Raw genomic sequence first — 22,909 nt, forward strand, 5'->3', positions numbered from 1 at the left:
CACAATTACAGACATTTATCAGGCTTGGAGAGAGGCCAGGCTGATATCTTTCAGAGGCCACAACACTTGGCAAGAATGCAGGAATGAACTAATTGTGTCCTGCAAAACTCCACTCTCCTTTCACTCCTCTTTTATTCTCTATGGGAGGGGCCGTTCACTGTCCACCTGTGGCTTTACTCTCAAGTCAACCCTTGTTCCTTAGCTGTTGCCTTTGTCTGGCAACTCTGTGCATGCGCACACTGGGAACAGGCTCCAGCTGTTCTGCCTCACTCCAAAGGCAGCTGATAAGCCCTGGCCCCATCTCTGTCTCAGATGCAGAGCACTTGTCAGAGCCTTTCCCAAACTCCAGGACTGGCCCATGTTTCTCCCCAACCTCATTGTCTGAATCTGCTGCCAGCTCTGCTGGCTGCTGACAGGCCACAACACACCCTATCCTGCTTTGCTGCTTGGGCTTGATGAAAGCTGTATTTGGTACTTCTGTAAAATATCAAAGCTGCAATACAGTCACAATAAAGTAATTTAGAAGCAGCATTTAAAAGAAGCTTTATAACAAACTGAGAAATACCAAATTGAGAAATATATGCAGTTCAGAACAGTGGGAACTACTGGTTCTTCCTAAGCCAAATATACATACATTCCTAATTCTGGCCACCTGTTATTCTTTCCAATTACCTTTGAAGCAAAAGAGAAAAGAACAAGTTGGCAGAAATCATGGAGCTTTAAATGCTTCCCTTTTGATAGTAATATATGTACACTTTTCTATTTTTGTTGACTTGAGCATTAAATATATATATTGCTTAACAGGAAACTAATATTTGATACTCCAGAAGAAGATCCCAATTACAATCCATTACCTGAAGAAAGGCCAGGAGGTTTTGCATGGGGAGAAGGTCAGCGCCTAGGAGGCTGAGATCCGGCAAACATCTTTGATGAGAGACTAGACAAGCAAACCACCCTGGAGAATGGTTCTGTTCTCTTGTGCATAAAGGAAGTTTTGACAGCTCTGAATATGCAAAACATTTTTTCAAAAATGAAAAAAAAAAAACCTGATCAAAAGACATTTTTCAAGGAACTGACTTCAAACTCTTGGAGACTTTTACATTGATTTGTTTAGAAATGAATGATCCAAGCCAAGGAAAACTGGAAATGCACATTCTTGTGTTCTTCAGTTCATGTATAAAAAAAAATACTTGTAAAGCCCTTTTCAATTTTATTTCATACAGGACTGGGCAATTACAGAAGATGAATAAAACTGTTTATTTTACTTTTCTTTTTTCATTAGATAATTAAACAGGCAAGCTTACTTGACTTGCTGGCCATGGCAATGGTGCCTCTGAAGCAAACTACAACTGAAGAGCCTCTTTTTTTCTCAGAAGATTTGGTCAGATTTTATATGCTGAATGATGTTGAAGTCTTTGTGTTTACCAAAACTGGTTTACTGTTATGTTTGCAGTGTAATCCCCAGTGGTGGCTAGGGACTGAGCTGGTTGGTGAGATTTCATATGTAAATTGTAAAATTGATTAGCCATCTTCCTTACGTACAGTGTTATATATTCTCTTAAAAGCAGATTTCTCATGTGGTGTTTGGGATTACAGTCAAAGTAGATACTATTATGGTGGATACTATAGAAGTTTGACTTTTATATCTTCAATTCCATTGGCATCTTTGCTATTTTTGTATTTCATGGACCATGATTTGTCTTCCACTATTGCTACTTGAAAAGAAACCATCTAAGAAACTAATCTCGTGACAGACTGTACTGGAAGAATGAAAGTTTTAAGCTATAATTTGTACAAAATATCTGTTTTATGAAAGACCTCTTCAGGGCTAAAAAGTGCTTTATTTGGCCTGTTGTGTGGGCGAATTACCTTCCGAGATTCACACTTAAATTGCTGCACAGTGGCCTTAGCATCCCACATAATAAAAGATAGCTGAAATTCCGAGATCATAAAATTTTGTGAGATCTTAAGATTCTTGTGCCCAAGGTCTTGGCCAGTTAAAAAATGTGAGAGTTCAGGAGTTGAGCTGCGGTCTAGGAGTTTGAAGAGTGTGAAGTTATTAAACTTTGACATCCTTATGGTAGAACAAATTCTGATGCATTTGGTATGTAAAAAAACCTGAATGATAAGCCACTTGGCCTACAGGCAGTCTTCAACCATTCTATATGTTCTTTGATGAGCAAGTCAGCCCTCCTCATAACTTAAGCCCCACAGTTGCTGGTATTGTCCAAATAGTTGCATTGCTATCACTAGCTTTTCCCCATTTCCAAACAAAAGTGCTAGTTTAAAAAACAGCACCAAACAAGCATACTCTTTGTGTGTGTGCACGCGCACGCTGATTTTTAAAAATGTGGAACAGTCAATCTGGACAATGTAGATTGAAAGCAGTTTCAAATGCATTCTTCTTCCTCATGGACTGACCTCCCTTAGATTAGGAGTGTAAAATGTATGGATCAGCACAAATTGTCAGTAACTCTTATGGGTTCATGGGGTAGAGTCAAATGTTTGGGCTTCTTTTACATTTTTATTGGTCCAAGAGGATAAATGCATGTATTAACCTTTAGATGACTCTTTTAGTGGAGTTATATAAGGAAGATAAACTATGAACAGATTTAACATTAGATAAATAGCAATAGCTATTTCATACTGATAACTGATGTTGGGGGCAATACAGCACTGTCTCTGAAACCCAGTATTGATAAGGATGCTAAATTTTATTATGTTTGCTGCTCTTGGCATTCAGTGACTCTAAATTTATACTTCAAACAACTGAGAATCACAAACATTTATACAACCACCAGCAAATTCTCATTTCTCCCACATTTATCAGAGTGGGTGAAAAATTACCTTTCATATAATATGTTCTGCAAAATAAAATCTAAACTGGTTGTGTGAAAGGTGGAGATTTTGTAGATTTCTAAATCCCATGGATAAACTTTTCTTACTGCCAGTGATTTAACAAACACTCTTATTTTAAAAAATGTGAATACTGTGATGATTTTAAAAACAGAATCCTGGCTGCATGCAAGTTCAAACCATCTTGTTTTGTATGTATGTTTTCTCAAACAACTTTTGCAACTAATTATTGAGATTTCAGTAGGAAAAATGGATGCAGTTATTTCTTTGTGAGAAGCCTATCCACAATACCTTGCATTATGCCAGAAAGGTGGTTTTGTGGTAAAGTATTAAAAATTCAGGATTGCCTGGTAGTACAACTAAAAGATAGCTCTGGTATCTCATATAGATGCCTTTTCAGGAGGCAAGTGGACTTTGTTTTTTTCTTTTGAAGACGTTTTGCTTCTCATCCAAGAAGCTTCTTCAGCTCTGACAGCTTTGACAGTCTTCAAAAGTCCAATTGCCTCCTGAAAAAGTACCTTTGGGACAACCATGACCTAGATGACTGAATCTCTACAGCAGAGGTCTTCAATCTTGACAGCTTTAAGAGGTGTGGACTTCAACTCCCAGAATTCCTCCTTTAGTTATGTTAGCTCGGGAATTCTGGGAGTTGAAGTCCACAAGTCTTAAAGCTGTCAAGTTTGAAGACCTTTGCTCTACAGAATCCAGTTACCGTTGATTGTTAACTGACAAAATAGAAATACTATTTAGGCGGCTATAAATAATAGTGCTTTTCCCCGTGAATCATATTGCAAATTATTTACAGGCAATCATACATAAAATTGAATATCGTGTATTTCTGACTCAGAATAATAGCTACCATGGTTTAAAAAGAATAAAAGGTTATGAAAAGAGCTCGGGCCCTGCCATGTGGAATTTGGAATTCCCGGAAATAAGAACATCAGGAAACAAAGTAAAACAAGCAAAAGACGAGGGCAGGAACGTTGCAACACAACACCCTGTTCCTCAAAACCACGCTTCACACGCCTGCGGCAAGCGCAACTTGCAGACGCAAAACGCTCAGCCCTTGGGTGAACAGTTAGCGCGCATGTCTAAATTGGAGAAAGCGCATGCGAACTACAATCTCCAAGAGCCTCCTACGAAATTAGCGAGCGGGCATTGACGAGACGGGCTCGAGGATCGCTGGGAAATGTAGTCAACGTTTTTCTGAGGCAAAACTCTGAGGGGCGGGGCCCGGCGAAGCATGTTACCTGACGCCGGCGAAGACGCCGCCGCTACCACTGGGAGCCGAGGATGCCTCAGAGGACCGGGGAGCTGCCCCCGTTCAAGAAACCGAAGCTGGCGTCCACCACGCTGCCTCTCCCCTCTGGATCGCGCCGAGCCATGTTGCTAACGACGCCGGGGACGAAACGCCATCCTTCGTCCTGCTCTTCTTTGTCGTCGTCGTCGTTCTCCTCTTCTTCCATAGGGATCGACAGCCAGCGTCGGAGTCTGCCGATTTTCCAAGCGCGGGGGACGCTGCTCGGACAGCTCCGCACCTTGGACTGCGCGGTCCTGATCGGTGAGGGAATCATCTTGCCCTTCCCCCACCCTTTCTAAACAGCCTTGCTGTGGAGGAGGGGGAGGAGTCGGCAGAAGCCTCGCCCCTTTCCCGAAGGGGAGGGGGGTTGAGCGGGAGGGCTCCTCCCGGCTTACTGCAGGAAAGGGGCGGAGCCTGTGGCGTTGTGTTCGTTCTGCGCAGCTGCTGTGCGGAGGGCGGGGCTGTCCCATGGCCTCTCTTTGCCGTCAGTTGCCTATTCTGAGGGAATTTTTCCCCTTGAAGGGAAGAAAAGCGGAGCGTCAGAATGCTGCTCCTCTTTCTCTTTACCTTCCGTCCCCGAGTAGATGCAAGGCTCCCTTTTTGCTACTGAAAGGCACCCGCGGATGCTCTCTGTTTTTTATGTTGGATACTTTTTTAAAAAAAAAAATGTTTATTGTACTTTTTCACATTCAAAAAACCCCCCAATCTTCTCAGCACTGTGACATCGACATTTCCGTTTCAGTCAACATAACATATTTACATTTTTGTTTCTACTTTCTAATCAATTATACTACTTTTCTCAGACCGTATAGTATTCCATATCTTCCCTATCTTGCAATTCCAATGTAAGTTTGACCATCTCTGCACAATCCATTACTTTCTTTTTTATCATACTTTCGGAGAGGGTACTATCTAGTTTCCAATTCCAATTCTTGCTGCAGTCAATATATGTATTATAATATATTTAGTTCCTTTATCAAATAGTACATTGAATACTTTTTGCAGGGTGACTTTTGCTGGGGATCCTCCTGTTAGCCGCCCCTTTCTCTGGAGCAGAGGTCTCCAACCTGGGCAACTTTAAGACTTGTGGACTTCAACTATGGGAGTTGAAATCCACAAGTCTTAAAGTTGCCCAGGTTTGAAGACCCCTGTGCTGGAGTGTTGGAGTTTAATACCGGCTCCCAGGGTGGTTTTAAGGCTGTGCTTTGAACCATTGCTCTCAGGTTTCCCAAAGTAGGGATAGGAATTGTGGAGCTGTAGCCCACTACAGCTGTTGACGTTTTTTTTTTTGGCAGATGTTAGCTTATGGTTTCCTGATACAGGTAGTCCTAGACTTACAACAGTTTAGTGACCTTTTGAAGCAAGGGTCATCAAACTCGGCAAGTTTAAGATTTGTGGACTTCAACTCCCAGAATTCCTGAGCTAACATGACTGGAGGAGGAATTCTGGGAATTGAAGTCCACAAGTGTTAAAGCTGTCAAGTTTGAAGACCCGTTTTGAAGTTTTACAATGACACTGGGGAAAAAAGTGACTCGTGTCCATTTTTCACACTTATGACCCTTGCAGTATCCCCATGGTCATGTGATCAAAATTCAGATGCCTGGCAATTGAATCGTATTTATGACGGTTGTGATGTTCCGGGTTCATGTGATCATCTTTTGTGTCCTTTTGACAAGCAAAGTCAATGGGGAAGCCAGATGCACTTAACCATGTTACTAACTTAACAAGTGTAGTGATTCACTTAACAACTGTGGCAAGAAAGGTTGTAAAATAGGGCACAATTGACTTAAACTGTTTCATTTAGTAACAGAAACTTTGGTCTCAACTGTGGTCATAAATTGAGGAACTATCTGTATAGTTTTTTGCTACGATTCCTCAAAAAGGTACAGAGGGTTGCTGGTGACAGCCCCTATTTTTTGGTTGGATATGGTTTAATTAGCCTCTCTTCAATTATTCCCAAGTATTTGAAATGCAACCTAGTCTTTAAAGTTGGGGGGAGATCTTTATTTTCCTCATTTATTGAAGAGGATTCCATCCCAAATCTAGCAAATGGATGTGGTTAAAAGAGAAAAAAATATTAAACAGAAAGTAATTAATTGGAGGTTATTCAGTGGTTTGGCATATATGTCATACTGCCCTGAACTGAGGTTTGAAAACAATGTTTGGGTAGTTGGAAATAACTCATGAATTACAGTCCAACATTAGAACACAGTCATTAAGTTCACGCAAGCTTTAGAAGAAGCTAAAATGGGTTTGGTATCTTGGAGGTAGCATATTATTGACCCCTGCAGTGTTTCTTATCTAGGATTAGAGATTAACATGTTGTAGGAACTCAGCCAATGGTGGGATTTTCCAAATCGTCCTAAAATACAGACAAATCAAATCGAACAGTTACTGCTGGAGCTAATAAATGGCTATATTCTTTATAATTAACAGTATCAAGACAATACCATAGACTGGGAAGTTGTACCTAACGCCCTTTTCTTGGTGCTGAAAGAACAGCTACTGTAGATAAAGTGTAAAACTATTTTTTTCCAATTTGGAATAAATTGTACTACTGTTAACTATAATTGTCAGGACCTGTTTTGTTAATGGGGGAAGGAAATGGGAATAGTAATAATGTATCTTTATCCCACATTTTAAATATATTTTATTTTTTAATAGTTTTTTACTCCACCTTTATTTATAAGTAACTCAAGGGGAAACCATACTATTTTCTCCTGTGGGTTAGGCTTGGAGGGAGAGGGGGAGGGAAGGAGGGGGGAGAGAGAGGGAGAGAGGGAGAGAGAGACTGGCCCAAAGTTATCCACTGGCTTTCATGCCTAAAGGAGGTCTAGAACTCACAGTCTCCTAGTTTCTAGTTCAACATCTTAACCACAACTCTAAGCTAGGTCTCACTGTTAGAATATGCTTAAAGAGCATCAGGTAAAATAAGGCTGAAGTCCCACAGTATTTACTTAGAAGTTAAGTTCCTGTGAACATATTTACTAGTATGCACGACATGGATAACCTCCAAATGGATGGACTTAAAATCCAGAATTCTCCATTCAAAATGATTATCACTGAGAATTTTAGTGTGGGGTGGCACCCAAGTTGGAGAAAGTTGACTGAGGCCACTGTTTTATTAAATGGATTCAGAAAACAATTCTGTTTTATTTTCTGTTAGGATAAACAGTGGAGATGCCATATCTGATGTATTTAACAAAATGACATTTATTTGCTTAATAATTTGTAGGGGAAACTGAGGTACTACCACACACACACACACACAGGAAAGACAACTCAAATTGCCCTTCCTCCCCCCCTTTCCCCCTCCCCCCCCCCCCCCAGAAATTAATTCCCTGTTTAGTCACCACAACTCTACTAGGTCTCACTGTTAGAATATGCTAAAAGCAGCAGGTAAATAAGGCTGAAGTCCACAGTTTGACTTAGCCTGTGAACATCTAGATCGACTGGTAGCTGCTATGGACTTAAAATCCAACTCTGGCTACACCGAGTCTCAGATAGAAGAGAAGGCATGTAAATGGATTAGGAAAATTGATGTTAGAACGTAGTGCATTATTTATTTCTCTTTGTTTGAACTCCACTCCCCCTATTTCCGCGCCAATGTGGCTGCCCTGGGTAGATTTTTTCTCTTTGGATCCTTTTCTCCGTTTCAATGTTTCTGTGGTTTGACACCCTCCATTCTCTCTCCTAAGTTGTAATCTTGTTATTAATTTTCCCAGAGATCAAATCATAATAACAATGCTATTTAGTTGATATTAACTAGGAGCCATGGTGCAGTGGTTAAAATGCAGTATTGCAGGCTAACTGCTGACTGCTAGGTCTTCGATCCTGGCCTGCTCAAGGTTGACTCAGCCTTCCATCCTTCCAAGGTCGGTAAAATGAAGACCCGGATTGTTGGAGATAAAATAAACTGCTCTGTAAACAACTTAGAGAGTGCTCTAAAGCACAATGAAGTGGTATGTAAGTGCTGTTGCTAAGTGTAATTAGCATACATAACAATTACTGTTTGAGGTAAGGGTGAAAAGGAAGAAAAGTGGGAATTACTATAGTTTCTTTATAGGAATTTGCTGCTCATCAAGAAGCAATGAAATACTAAACATTGCATTGCATTATTCATAAATTAAATGGAAAATATTGAAAAGAAATTACACTTTGTAAAAATAAATTATTTGATTGCCTCCATAAGCAAGGCTAGTTTGAAGAAGGTTATATAAATTTGCCCAAATATATGACAGCTTTAAAATGCTACATTATTGGACCAGAGATGGAAAGTGAGATATACGAGTTGCAACCAAATACAGTATAAGAAATTTTTATTTATATATAGAACACTCTGATTATCTAAGATTATTTAATAAGATTTGAAATCATCTCTTCCACATTCATACTTTATTCAGGTTTTTTTGGTGATAGGTTGTCTCGTCTCACTCTTCTCCTTCTATTTTACATTTGTAATACATTGTAATAGTATATTACAATGAGAATCACCCTGGAAGGTAGGAGGAAGGGTTGCAGCCTAGATCAGGGTCTGATAAATGAAATCTGAATCCAAAGGAGGGATGGAGTTGAAGAAAGTTTCTCAGAGGGGAGCCTACCTAGTTTTCAGAAGAGTAAAAGTAAGGGAGGGGAGAAATACTTTCAGACTTGCAAGATTCTGTTATTATATAACCTTACAAAGAAGGTAGTATTCATTTTCATGGCTGGTGCTTCTTGTCTGGACAACCTCAAAGGGCCAATATATACAGTATGCAGCCTCTTTACTACTCTGTCGTGCTTGATTTAATGTTTAAGATGCCACTAAATGATTGCCACATGGCTAATTCTCTTTTTTTTATCCCAATGGCTTTTCTTCTTAGGTTGGCTACACTGTGCGCTTTGAAGATCTCACATCTGATGAGACAAAAATCAAGTTCCTGACAGATGGGATGCTGCTTCGAGAAGCCATTGGTGACCCTCTTATGCATAAATACAGTGTGGTCATTTTGGATGAAGCACATGAGAGGACAATCCACACCGATGTGCTCTTTGGCGTAGTGAAAGCAGCCCAGAAGAAACGGAAGGAGCTTGGGAAATTACCCTTGAAAGTGAGTGCTGAACACCGAAAGGGAATGGAGTGGTAACTAGAGCTAATGAGACTTGAAGCTTGATTGGAGGCTGTTATAGGCTATATTTTTCCTGACTTAACAACATTTACAAGGCAAAAATTTTCTGGTTGGCTGCAGAGGAAAGTGAGAAGCAATTTTAAAAAAAACCTTAGGATTTGCAGCAATATTGTTTAAATAGACATTCTTTTATCAGATATCTTCAACTTCCATTACAGTACTGTCAAGAAGGGCTGAATTTTATTCAGTATTACTTTTTAAAAAAGGACTTTGACTTTAACAGAAAAAATAAGATGCTTGTAATATTGACTCTTGCTTCAGAAAAAAATACTATGTAAGAAATCAGTTAGGCTTCAATTGATTGAAAGTATTTTAATGAAAAAGTAGTCCTGGTAGGTGTAAGTAGTCCAAAATTGAGCCAAAATGTACGTTGCTATGTAAGAAATTTGTTAAGTGAATTTTGCCCCATTTTATGACTTTTGTTAAGAGAATCACTGCAATTATTAAATTATTAACACGGTTGTTAAGTGAATTAGCTATCCTCATTGATTTTGTTTGTCAGAAGGTTGCAAAAGATGACCTTGGGATACTGCAACCATCATAAATATGAGTCATGATGGAGTTCAATAATCAGTCATTTTCAGTGTGCAAAGATGTCTGACTGCCTGGGCAGCGTTTATTGCTTTTATACACTTTTTACAAGCAGAAAAAGGTAATATAGAAACAATATTTGGATTGGTGAATCCCCCCACCAATCCTTAAGAATATACAAGTAAGGAAGTGATGCTGTTAGCAGGTGAGATCATATACAAGCCAGGGACAGCACTGCTAAGTGAGATCATGTAGGTATTTGAGGCCCATATAGGTGTTGAGGCACAGCGGTGTGCTGCTTGCACCCCCTACAGGATCTACGTCTCTCCTACAGAGTCAGCTACCAAGCATCCAAATGTTATTTATGTGACCGTAGGAGGGATGCTGCAACGGTCATAAGTCACTTTTTTCAATACCATTGTGACTTCGAACGGTCACTAAACAAACTGTTGTAAATCAAGGACTAGCTGTATTGAAGTCCTAGATTCATCTTATCTCAGTCCAAGGTTGACATGGAAGGCAAGTAAGGGATGCATGGAATCTGATCTAAAAAGTCTTCAACCCTATACAAATGAATAAAGTACAGGTAGTTCTCAACTTACCACAGTTCATTTAGTGACAGTTCATAGTTATAACAGCACTGAAAAAACCTGACTTATGACAGTTTTTTCACATTTACAACTGTTGCAGCATCCCCATGGTCACATGATCAAAATTCAGATGCTTGGCAACTGGTTCATATTTATGACGGTTGCAGGATCCGGAGTCCTGTGGTCACCTTTTGAGATCTTCTGACAAGCAAAACCAATGGGGAAGCCAGATTCACTTAACAATTGTGTTGCTAACTGTATAACTGCAGCGATTCACTTAACAGCTATAGCAAGAAAGGTTGTAAAACGGGAAAAAAAATCACTTAAATATATCCCTCAGCGACGGAAATTTTGGGCTCAATTGTGGTCATACATCAAGGACTACTTATATTTGCAGCTTGTATATATGAGCAGATCAAAATGCAAAAACCCTTACAATAATAGTACTTCTAGCCCAGAGCAGTTCTTGGTTATAACCCAACATTTTGCAGGTGATTGTCATGTCAGCTACTATGGATGTAGACTTGTTCTCCCAGTACTTCAACGGAGCACCAGTTCTCTACTTGGAAGGCAGGCAGCACCCCATCCAGATTTTCTATACAAAGCAATCTCAGAGTGATTACCTCCAAGCAGCACTAGTGACAGTCTTCCAGATCCATCAGGTACATCTCTGGGTTGTTTCTATCTTGACTGCTATTTCTTTAAGCGGGAGGGAGGGAGGGAGGGAGAGATTTAATTAATTCTGGTCTTGCAATCTCAGAACAGTACACAAATTTATTTTGGCTTCTTTCCCTCTACCCCTTATTACCATTGTAACAATCCTGTTTGGTAGATTAAACTGGGAAATGGAGAGTGGCCTAGCATCACCCAATAAGCTCTATGGCTGGACAAAAAGTTGAAAGCACATGTCTGATACTGTAAACAATTTGAATTTAAATTTAATTTCTTCACACCTAAATAGGAGGCTAAGAGTTATGGGAGTTGTAGTAGCACCGGTTGAGGAAGCCTGGTATAACCACTTCCTATAAATACTTAGAACTTCTCTCAGTCATCAGGGTGTTAATGCATTAAAAATGCTGCTATTTTATTACTTCTCCAAATCCCAAAAGGTTTTAAATCTGAAAACTTTCCACTGACTATTCCAAATATCAAGGTGACTTCACTAAATAACAATTTTCTTTTGCCAGTCCCTTGAAGAAAGCCATTAAAATTACATGCAATACAACAAATTTTTATTATGGTTTGCTAAGAGGTTCACTGCTTGTGTATTGGCTGTGGAGAAGGTGTTAATTCTCCCCTGTAAAACAAGTATAGACTACTAGCAACTTATGTTTATTAGTAAAAGTGTAGAAGCCCAAGTTTCTATGGAACTAATCTGGGCTTTTAATAAAGGTTAATGGTAGCATTCAAAAATAATTGGCCTGATACTTTCAAAAAATAAGTGTAGTGTTTCTTATGTTAACAGAAAATAGAGAAAGGAGACCAGATCCAAACTTCACTAGGCTGGGCATTCAGAAACTTTGGAATAGCAGTAATAAAGTCTCTGCTCCTTATAGTACAGTTGGCTTACAACCATTTGTTTAGTGACTGTTCAAAATCACACCACCACTGAAAAAAGTGAATTACAACCCTCACACCTACAGCCCTCCAACATACAACCATCACATAGCATCCCCATAACCTCATGATCAAATTTGGGTGCTTGGCAACCTGCATGAGTTTAAGACAGTTGCAGCATCTTGGGGTCATGTGTTCACGATTTATGACCTTCCCCAACAGGTCTTTGACAAGCAAAGTCAATGGGTGAAGCTGGATTCAGTTGATATCCATGTGATTCACTTAATTGCAATGATTTGCTTAACAATCTTGGCAAAATGGTCATAAAAGTGTGCGTAGCTCATTTAACCACCTTGCTTAGCAACAGAAATTCGGGTCCCAATTGTGGTCGTAAGTTGAGGACTACCTGTAATGGATTTGGTTATGGGGAACAATAGCAATAGCATTTAGACTTATATACTGCTTCATAGTGATTTACAGTCCCCTCTAAGCGGTTTACAGAGTCAGTTTATTGCACCTAGTAATCTGGGTCCTCATTTTACTAACCTCGGAAGGCTGGAAGGTTGAGTCAACCTTGAGCCTGATGAGATTCGAACTGCCAAATTGCAGGCAGTTGGCAGAATTAGCCTGCAGTTCTGCATTCTAACCACTACACCACCACGGCAATGCTCAGAATACAGACTCAACAGGATTATGACATGTTAACACAAACTCTGAAATGTTAGACCTCAAGTGCAAAGATTTTTTTAAGTACCAGCACATCAAGAGATCTGGAGGGAGATGAGAAAAATGAGGGTATTCCACAATCTCAACTGAACCAAAAAATCAGTTGCTTTTGGGGCCATTGAGTTATGATCCTCACCTGTAAGATTAATGTAAATATATATATTTTATTTTCTATAAAGGAAGCACCTTATTCTCAGGATATCCTGGTGTTTCTGACAGGCCAGGAAGAGATTGAAGCAATGACTAAAACTTGTCGGGACATTGCAAAACATCTTCCATATGGTTGCCTTCAGATGGTGGTCATGCCCCTTTATGCTTCTCTGCCTTATTCACAGCAACTCCGGGTCTTCCAGGTTGCGCCCAAGGTAGGAACCAGAGCCATGCTGTGGAAAATCACAATGAAATTGTAAACTCTCTTTCAATATGAGCTTGACTTCCCGTCTCTTTGTGGACAGCACTGACCTTAAAAATGAAGTTTGCTGAAGTGTTAATTTGAATTATTGGCATAGATAGTTCACAGATAGATAATGGATGCATATGACAAGCCAGAGTTGCATGCCAAAAAACTGAGCCTAAAATAACTACATTTTAATTTTGATTCAAGTTAAATTCTTTCATATTATTTAAATATAATGCATATGCTTGGTTCCGTTGACCTAGTACCTAGCAATTGCCAGACAATTAAATAGGATCATCTCTAGTTATTACTTGGAAAAGAGACCTCAGGAAATCCAAGGGCCGTAGGTATAGTTTGGGCTGCAAAATATAATTTGAAAAATATATACAGTACTAGGAAAAAACACTAGCAAACTATTTCCATATCTGTCCATTTAGAGCAGGGCTGTCAAACCCGCGGCCTGCAAGTCGGATAAGTCACTTGCTGGCCATACCCACGACCGGTTTAGCGAAGAGGAAAAAAGTCGTGATACATCACGTAACGATGCTGTGACGATGCGAGTGTGACACCCCTGATTTAGACAGGGGGAGCCAAGCTTGATTCCAAAGAGACTGTTTACTTTCCCAATATTTGACAAATGTTTCAATTTTTGTAACAAAAACATTAAAATTTAGTGGCCGTGATCACTATATGTGTGATCCTAAGGCTACACATTGTGCATGGCCGATTTACCTCCTTTTTGAAGATCCTTCAAAGCCATTCTGACAAGGCTTACACCAGTAAATGTCTTTATAGTGCAGTTGTTTATTCTACTTGTAATCTCCCCAATAAGCACGTTCTTAAGTACAGATAAATTCGCTTGACAACTGTGTCAAAATACATAAGATCAGACATGATTTACTTAACAACTGCCTTGTTTAGCAACAGAAATTCTGGTGCCAATTGTGATTGTATGTCAAGGATTATCTGTATGATTTAAAGTGTTAAAAACAATAAAACAAAGCAATGAAACACCTTAAGCAGCACAGAAAAGTATGAATGCCTTATTTAAAATATTATAAATAGAAAATGTCCAGGCAAAGAAGATATGTCTTGACATTAGAAAAGAGACATGAATGTCTGTGGGTCCCCTTGGAAAGATTTCTGTAAGTGATGCTCATGGCTAAGGATCTTTTTTTTTTGCCACTTGTGTAACTTGAGGTGGAGTGGAGTAAGGTAATCACCTGGCAAGTACTTATGGAAGAAAATATTATTTGAAATCAAGTCATGAGTTTCCTATAATAAGACTATTATATATTTGAGCCTTCAAAACTGAAAATGTCCTTCTGGAGGGCCTACAACCTTATACCCCAAACTAAGAGACTTATTGCTTTTTCCCAATATTTGCATCTACTTTTGCTTGTTTTGAATAATGAACATCTTAGAAAAGCTAAAAAAAAAAACAAAAAAAAAAACTGAGCAATGTTCTTTTTCTACCAGGGTTATCGCAAAGTGATTCTTTCCACCAACATTGCAGAGACCTCCATCACCATTGCAGGCATAAAATACATTGTGGACACAGGGATGGTCAAAGCAAAGAAATATACACCTCGTATGTATATGTAGTACTTGGCCTTGCACAGAGATTTCTGAAGGGGTATGGCTCTGGTGGCGGTCCCAGACATTGTTATAGGCAATAGCAATAGTATTTAGGCTTATATACCGCTCCGTAGTGCTTTACAGTGTGGAAGCCTTATTTGCATATTGCCCCCAACAATCTGGGTCCTCATTTTACTTGACCTCAGAAGGATGGAAGGCTGAGTCAACCTTGAGCTTTAAACAAGTAACTTCTCTCCCATTCTCTGCTTTAGAAAGAGAATAATGGGATTGAGTTGGTGAGTGTCAGCACCAGCTGAAATCAATTTGAAAACCAAGGCTAAAAGTACTAAGCTATAAGTATCTAGCAAATCACATGAAAATATAAATACAGCCATTTAACCTTAAGTTGTGGGTGCAGAATTTCAGGTCTTAAAGCTGCAAGTGGCTCCCCGTATTTTGGGCTATCATACCCATGTAATTTTTAAGGCGAGAGAAGAGAAGATATTTAGGAAGACTATTAAACGTATTCAAATGTTTAAATTGAATTTGTGTATAATCCTGGTTCTGCCTAGGTTTTTTTGGAGGGGTATCCCACTTCTTTTGGAGGGATTTGTTTTCTGTAGCTACTCATCTCAAGCAAGTGACCCTGATCAGTGAACAATCATAAAAACCAATGAAAAATCCAGTATAATATGAAAAGAAATATATATGGCAGTTGAGACAAATTGTCATCATAGATATCAATACAGCCAGAAAACAGTATGGTTCACATACTGTTACTTACTTCACATACTTTGTTCAAGTCCGGGCACAGGGCCAGGTCTTCAAGGCCTTGCGAAAACCAACAGGATTGGGATCATTGTCAGTTATGAAGGGAGAATGTTCCAAAGGGACAGGGGTTATAGCAGAGAAGGTCTCCCAACAGGAAATTCCATTTCAAAAAGCAGAAACTTCCATTTTCTTGCCTTTCCTAGAAAGTGGCCTGGAGGTCCTGGCAGTGCAGCGGATCTCAAAGGCCCAGGCCTGGCAAAGGGCAGGTCGAGCCGGGAGAGAAGATAGTGGATTTTGTTACCGTCTCTACACAGAAGATGAGTTTGAGAAGTTTGATAAGATGACAGTACCAGAGATCCAAAGGTGAAGTATCATGTGGTAAAGTGTCATTGCAAACTTCCAGAATGGCAGTCCTCCATAGGCACCGTATCAATACATAGGGATGGGCTGTCTGTGGAGATTCTCAGCCAACCAGGTCGTGATGACTGAGAATCTCCATAGAGAATTTATAATCCTTCCATCCTCCACCATTCAGTCAGAACTGAAGAAGCTTCTTGGATGAGAAGCAAAACGTCTTGAAGGAAAAACAAAATCTAATTGCCTTTTGAAAAAGCACATCAGGGATAGAGATGGGCTGTGGATAAGGAAACAAGTTAGATTTCTTGATGAGAGTGAAGCTTCAAAAGATTTTTCTTTATCTTTGATGTTATTTGTTGTTCAGTCATTCCTCCGCTGTAAATAAATAAATAAATGTGCTGGTTTTAAACTTTGCTCCTCTGCATGACTCAGAACCTGGACATCCTAGAAGACCAATTAATCCCATGTGAATTTGTCTAAATACAACCCCAATCCTTTGTGTCTTTTATAGCATTAAATTCTTGTTTCTGATTTTGAGCTATATTCTCTGTAGAAAGATGAGAAAAGTAGAAGATGAGCCATAGTACGTTCTTTCATACCTAGGAAAGCCCACCAGATGTCAAATCCCAGAATTCCCCAAAACATCCATGCTGGCTAAGATATTCTGAATGTTGAAAGCCAGACATCTGGAGGGCACACAAGCTGAAGAAAGATGCAGTAGCCATTTTTGCAAGCTAGATGAATTCTTTATTGATATATTGTGTCTTGCCTTGAACTGGTAGAGTTTCAAAACATTTGAAACTCTCTTTGCTTCTGCAGGTGTAACTTGGCCAGTGTGGTGCTCCATCTGTTGGCTTTGAGAATCCCAAATGTCCTTACCTTTGACTTTGTGTCGAAGCCATCCCCAGGTAAGTAAGCCTCAACCATGTTGCAACTGGATAAAGATTCTCACTGTTGTTAAAAATTGGAGCCAAAATAAGAGATGTTGGCTGTGGACTAAAACGTGGAACTCTTACAGCTTTAGAGCTATTATTTCTATATTATACGAGCATCTGGAAAAGCAGGAGAGTATATTTTTGAAAACCCTTTTGAACAATCAGAAACATGATACCCCAATGAAGGAGCAGATATGTTGTAATTTTTGAGCATCCAACACTTTCAGCTTATAGGAAATGTTGCAGAAGGCCAGGAGGCACACAACAAATAAATCCCATGGTTTCCCTGTACAAAGTAGAGCTAAAGAATTCAGGTGATCCTTCACGACAGTTGTTGACACTATCTTAGTTCTTGCTGGGACTCGGGAGGTTTGTTGCTTAGGAAAGATCAGTCACGTGAACTTCATCTTTGTTTGCCTTGACAGAGGCACTGCAGGCTGCCATCGAGCAACTGGCTCTTCTGGGTGCGGTGGAAAAGAAAGACGACCAGCTGATCCTCACACCTTTGGGAAAAAAGATGGCTGCATTTCCTCTCGAGCCCAAATTTTCCAAAGTAACATGTCAATTTTTGTTTCTGTTTCTCTGAAAAAGCGCATTAGCCCCACCGCCCTTTTAAAAAAGTTTTATTTTGAAATTCAGCCATTTCTCTGGGTTTGAATTTGTTGAGAACATCACGTTTCTATAGATTGTTTTATTGCACTTTATAACATGTTGGTGGGATGGGGGGAATGGTATTTGAGCTGACCCATCAGCTTATACAATGAATAGGTCTCCCAAAGGTGCTTTTTCCAGACGCAACTGGACTTTCTTGTTTTTCTGTGAAGATGTTTCACTTTTCATCCAAGAAGCTTCTTCAGCTCTGATGGGATGGTGGGGAATGGAATTTATCAAAATTTGGTACATACCAACCCTATAGAAGTCATCATAAAATGCACAGCATAGAAAATGCATGAAAACACAGTTGAATTCAACCTTAGTTCTTTTCCTTTTCACTATGTGTTGTTTGGCTCAATTTCTGAATGGGCTGAGGCACAGAGATATGTGATATTTTTTGTTATGCTGGTTAAAAGAGTTGGGGCCATCTTTCTATTCTTTCCTATTTCATGCTTATATAAAATTGTGCCCATCCTTTTCTGCTTCTGAAACTGAATAGGAATATGTTGTTCTGCCAATCCAAGAACAATATTGAATAGAGAGGAGAAAAACAGAAAAATAATAGTCCCCAAATAACATAATAAATTGGAAGAAGACACATTAAATCAGGTGTAAGATTCTTATGAGAGTGACCTTGAATAGAATCCAATAGAGGAACCAATGAGACTTTCTCTCATTTCAAGATTTATGCACCAGATTGAAACACAAACTTCAGTCAAGTATTTTGGAGGGAGGCTAAATTATGTGTTATTTCCCTGTAAATCTTCCACACCCGTCAGCAACAGAATTCACAAAAACAATGGATATTTTTTACCCTTGCTGATTCTTATTGTGATGTTCGCTTTTGGCAATTGATTCAGTAAATGTTCTCTTGGAGTAATTAGAATCCAGCATGATGTAACAGTTATAATATTAGCATTATAGGAAATAATTCCCAATAAGCACTGGTATTTGTTTCCATTAGTGAAGAAATGCATTTCTACCTCACCATGTGTTGATGATTCTGTCCTGCAGTAGATAATGGGTTTTTGAACTTTGCTTTTGATACAGTGTATGTTGAAGTATCCGGCATACACTTTGTGGGAGCACCTAACTGAGCTTTAGAGTGTCAAAACTGAGCAGTGGTATGCTCAAGTGTGGTGTTTGTTGTCTTGGCAGACGATCCTAATGTCTCCCAAGTTCCACTGTACAGAGGAGATCCTGACCATTGTGTCACTGCTCTCTGTGGACAGCGTCCTCTACAATCCTCCTTCCCGTCGGGATGAAGTCCAGGCCGTCCGAAAGAAATTCATCTCCAGCGAAGGGGATCACATCACTTTGCTCAACATTTACCGGGCCTTCAAAAACATCAGTGGCAATCGGGTAAGACTTCAAATTGTTTCTTTTGGGCAAGTGCTGGATTGTAAAAAATTCCTCCCCCATTGTATGAATCAGGTGGCATGCCTTTTTAGTGATCGCCCCAATATTTGGAATATTCTCTCCTCACCTGGTACAGATGGCCTCAACTTGCTTACATGGTTCAAGCATGCATCCAGCCATTTGTTGTTTCTTGTTGCCTTATAAGGTGTTTTATTACTTTCCTTTCCTTTTATATTTTATGTTTTATTCTCGGATTAGCTACCTGGCATGTCAGAACTGGAGTAGGATATAAATATTGGAAATAAACAAGTAAACCTATATCTTTAGCATGTCCACTGTGCAATATTTTCTCACCTTACGATGTGGGTGTTACTTTCTCCTTGATACTTCCCTGACTGCTTGATTGTGGAGTTTAGTACTACTTGGTAAGATAGTATTCCTGTCTAATGTAGTATTCCTGTCTTATAGATTATCTGGCCAATGCTGATTTGTGCCTTGAGAGGGAATGATGGATCTGAATCAGGGAACCCAGTATAGGGAATGAATAGACTCAGACTTTCAGTGCCTCGTGTATAGAGGATTGAGATTTGAGAGTTCTACAAAATTGAATTCCAAGGCAATTGCTACTTGATTCTTGATGTTCCTGATCTCTGCTTTGTCCTCCTTTCTTTTCTGCTTATTTTAGGAATGGTGCAAAGAAAATTTTGTGAACAGTCGAAACATGATGCTGGTCTCAGATGTCAGAGCTCAACTAAGGGATATTTGTATAAAGGTAAATGTTGGAAGATTTCAAAGTGATTCACGTTGAATCAGGTGTTCATCAAAATGTATTGTTTTTAACTGGATCAAAGTCCTATTAATGCTGCAGATTTTAAACTAGTGTGGGTGGATGAAAATTTCACTGCTTTGGTCCACATATTTTCACCCTGCTTAAGCATTATATTATGACCAATTTTCCCATTGAATCCTACAATGTTTAATATATTCCCTTTTTAAAATCAATTTCAATGGCATTTTATAAACTTTTAACATATAAGATGATCATCATTAACACACCACAATTTCAAAAAAAAAAAATTAACAGCTTCAAAACCACAAATTTTCTTATCTGAAAGAAATTTTTCTTTCAGTTGTAGATGTAGAAACTAGTGACAAGCAATCCTTTTGAATTTTGATCCAAATCTTCTTTTGACTTGAAGTTAGATTCAGCTTGAATAAAATACATTATTTCACCATACATCAACCAGTTTAGACTCACCATCATTTCCTTTCTAAAAAAAGGGCTTCCTGGGGTGGCCCCAAAGAGGTATCTTAGAGAAGAGCTTTATATTTATTCCAAATTTTAAGAATGGCACTTAACAAAATAATTCTTGAATTTTGCATTCGTTTTAACTTCCATCATAACACAAGTAGGCATGCCATCCAATCTTAATTCATGGCTCTCCTAATCTAATACTTTCTTGTTTTTGAGGGTCACTTATTCTTTCATCCAAGCCAAACAACAGGTTTCAAAATTGTTTTAAATCTATAAACTCAAACCTCCTCTTTCTAGCATTTTGCAATAGTTTTACTTAATTCTTTTTTTTTACTTGCCTTTTACTTAAATTTAAAAATTTCCCTTTGCCATTGTTCAAATGAGGCATCCATCACCAATATCAGTAGTATCTGAAATAAAAACATCTTTGGTAAAACATTCATTTTGATTAAAGAAATCCTGCCCAACAAAGATAATTGCAATATATCCCACCTACCTAAATCCTTCCTAAAATCATTCTAAACATGTATATAATAGTTTTGAAGCAATGTAGGGTTTGTATTTGACAGTATCACTGTAACTGTTTCTGTCTCATATAGGAGAGGTTTGCTTAAGATGGAGGTCACTAGGAACAATAGAAAATTTAGATTTCAGGATTAAAACAAGAAATTACTTTTCCATGTCCTTTATTATTGCTATCAGTCAAGACCAACAGTGACATGACCTGTGATAAAGCAAATTCATGTCATTTATATATATTGGCAAAGTATTTTTCTGTGCTTACAGTCGTCTGGTTATAATAATTGCAGAGCACTTTCTATTGATGTACTGTACCTGGATGTAATGAGAGATATATCTAGTTTTTATAGGTTTGTATTTGATGCTAAAGAATGGTATAACTCAGATGTAAGCAGTGCGGTATCTGACAAGCTCTTGGCCTCACTTTTTGGGGGTGGGGGTTGGAAAACATGAGCTTGTGAGATCCATAGACCCCCACAATTGGAAAATAATGGGAATGAGTGTCCTTGTTTAGAAATATATACGATTGCCCAGAAATAAAACCAAGCCAAGAATGATGGGTAGGTTTCCTGGAGAACTTGGTCAGTTTGTCCATTTTTGGTGACTTCACTTCCACTAATACAGATATTTGCAAGAAATCTTAGCATGCCTTGAAAATTCCTAATGTATTCCGTAAGCCAGAATAGCAATAGCATTTAGACGTATATGCTGCTTCACAGTGCTTTTACAGCCCTCTCTAAGCAGTTTCCAGAGTCAGCATATTGCCCCCACAATTTGGGTCCTCATTTTACCAACCTCAGAAGGCTGGAAGGCTAAGTCAACCTTGAGCCTGGTGAGATTTGAACTGCCAAATTGCAGGTAACTGGAAGTCAGCAGAAGTAGCCTGCAGTACTGCATTCTAACCACTGCGCCTCCACAACATTCAGGACAACAGAATGTTATCCTGCCTCTGATGTATCCCAAAGCTTCAATTCTGGAATTGTTCTTATTGCTATGTTTTTGTTCTTGGAATCCAGCTTTCGATACCCTTGGAGTCTTCCCGCTCTGATACTTGGGCTATCCGCCGTTGCCTGGCCTATAGCCTCTTCATGTATACAGCTGAGCTGCAGCCAGATGGCACCTATGCCACAACTGATACCCATCAGCCAGTGGCCATTCACCCTTCTTCGGTCCTTTTCCATTGCAAACCAGCCTGCGTTGCGTACAATGAACTGCTGCACACCAGCAAATGCTACATGAGAGATCTCTGTGTGGTGGATGCTGACTGGCTATATGACGCAGCCCCCGAATACTTCCGCCGGAAGCTCAGAGCAGCCAAAAATGGACCTTAAGACTGGGGATAAGGGAAAAAAATTAGTTGCCTACAGGACCTGGGATCATGACTTTGGTTAACTGAATATACAGGAATGTTGCTATACCAACTGACTTCCCGCTGGCAGAAGTAAGCTGGACCTCATAATGTTTCTTTCACTGTCTCTTCTGGAATAGGACCTTAAGTGGGCATGTTCCACATGCTTTACCTACCTAGAAGAGATAAATAGAGGCCACAGGCAGATTTTGCCTCTCTGAAATGCTTTGTGATTAGCCCTCCTCTGTTTCCATTCCAAATGTATTATGAGGTTTTTATATAAGTAAAGTCTGCCTTGGTCTCCAGTCTTTTAGAAAGCATGCCATATAAAGAAAAGAGAAATTGATACGTTTTTAGGACAAAACTTGGTAAATCTATATATTTTGAAAACTGCCTTGTCACAGACTTTCTCAGTACTGCATCTTACCATTACTATGTAACGTGAGAAAAATAATTTTAAATAATATTTATTTTTAGGATGGCAATGTGTTTTTTCCTCTTTTATTCAATTCATGCTCAAACATTGATATCAATCTGTGCCTAATGTTTAAAAGGCGGGGTGGTGGTGGAATAAGGCTGGAAGTATATGTGGTTACTCAGGAATGTAGTTTCACCAGATGTTTTTTACCATATAGATTCCTTAATGCTAAAAATTATGTTGGATTTGATCCTCCCCAAATGAAAAGCCTGTGCTTTTCTCGGTATTAGAACAGCAGCTTTACAGGCTGTAGGTCCTAGATCAAAGACCCTGACATCTCCAGGGAAAAGGGCCAAAGAAGTCCTTGAAGGTTAGCTAGCAATCAGGGAGGACCAAGAAAATAGTGCTAGGTGGACCCATAGTATAAGCCATAGTGGAATTGTCAGATTTGGGATAAATGAGTTATGTGAACCCAGCCATGTCTTCAAAACAATTTTGACTTGGCATGATGTGTGAACCTATCCTATATACAGCTTAATCTTTAGACTGAAAGGTTCCATCCAGGGGTGGGATTCAGCCGGTTTGGGTGA

The 22,909-nt window shown here is 39.2% G+C and overlaps 3 protein-coding genes across 3 annotated transcripts in view; 2 read left to right on the top strand and 1 right to left on the bottom strand.

Annotated features, from left to right (window-relative positions):
- Window positions 1-1,954, top strand: part of DERL2 (derlin 2) — a 9,333-nt gene extending 7,379 nt beyond the window's left edge. The window contains exon 7 of the mRNA XM_026672421.2: window positions 805-1,954. Within this exon, the coding sequence (XP_026528206.1) occupies window positions 805-910 (106 nt within the window). The 3' untranslated portion in view covers window positions 911-1,954. The remainder of the gene's footprint in view (window positions 1-804) is intronic.
- MIS12 (MIS12 kinetochore complex component) overlaps window positions 1-4,212 on the bottom strand; it is a 15,754-nt gene extending 11,542 nt beyond the window's left edge. Inside the window, exon 1 of the mRNA XM_026672428.2 lies at window positions 4,107-4,212. The gene's annotated coding sequence lies outside the window, so the exon portion shown is untranslated. The remainder of the gene's footprint in view (window positions 1-4,106) is intronic.
- DHX33 (DEAH-box helicase 33) lies at window positions 4,150-22,386 on the top strand. The gene is made up of 12 exons (XM_087952846.1): window positions 4,150-4,417; window positions 7,392-7,402; window positions 9,019-9,246; window positions 10,937-11,107; window positions 12,908-13,093; window positions 14,605-14,716; window positions 15,678-15,837; window positions 16,651-16,739; window positions 17,192-17,319; window positions 18,579-18,782; window positions 19,465-19,551; window positions 21,570-22,386. The coding sequence occupies exons 1-12, from the start codon at window positions 4,150-4,152 to the stop codon at window positions 21,882-21,884; spliced, it is 1,959 nt and encodes a 652-aa protein (XP_087808972.1). The 3' UTR covers window positions 21,885-22,386.
- Window positions 22,387-22,909: the final 523 nt, after the last annotated feature.

Source organism: Notechis scutatus, chromosome 1, assembly GCF_049901735.1.
Source record: "Notechis scutatus isolate UNSWTSFEM ecotype Mainland chromosome 1, rNotScu1.2, whole genome shotgun sequence".
NCBI lineage: Eukaryota > Metazoa > Chordata > Lepidosauria > Squamata > Elapidae > Notechis > Notechis scutatus.

Coding starts and splice junctions, on each gene's coding strand:
- DHX33 (XM_087952846.1), top strand. CDS start 4,150: ATGCCTCAGAGGACCGGGGAGCTGCCCCCGTTCAAGAAACCGAAGCTG. Junction 17,320..18,578: donor TCGAGCCCAAATTTTCCAAA/GTAACATGTCAA, acceptor TTGTCTTGGCAG/ACGATCCTAATGTCTCCCAA. Junction 19,552..21,569: donor TAAGGGATATTTGTATAAAG/GTAAATGTTGGA, acceptor CTTGGAATCCAG/CTTTCGATACCCTTGGAGTC.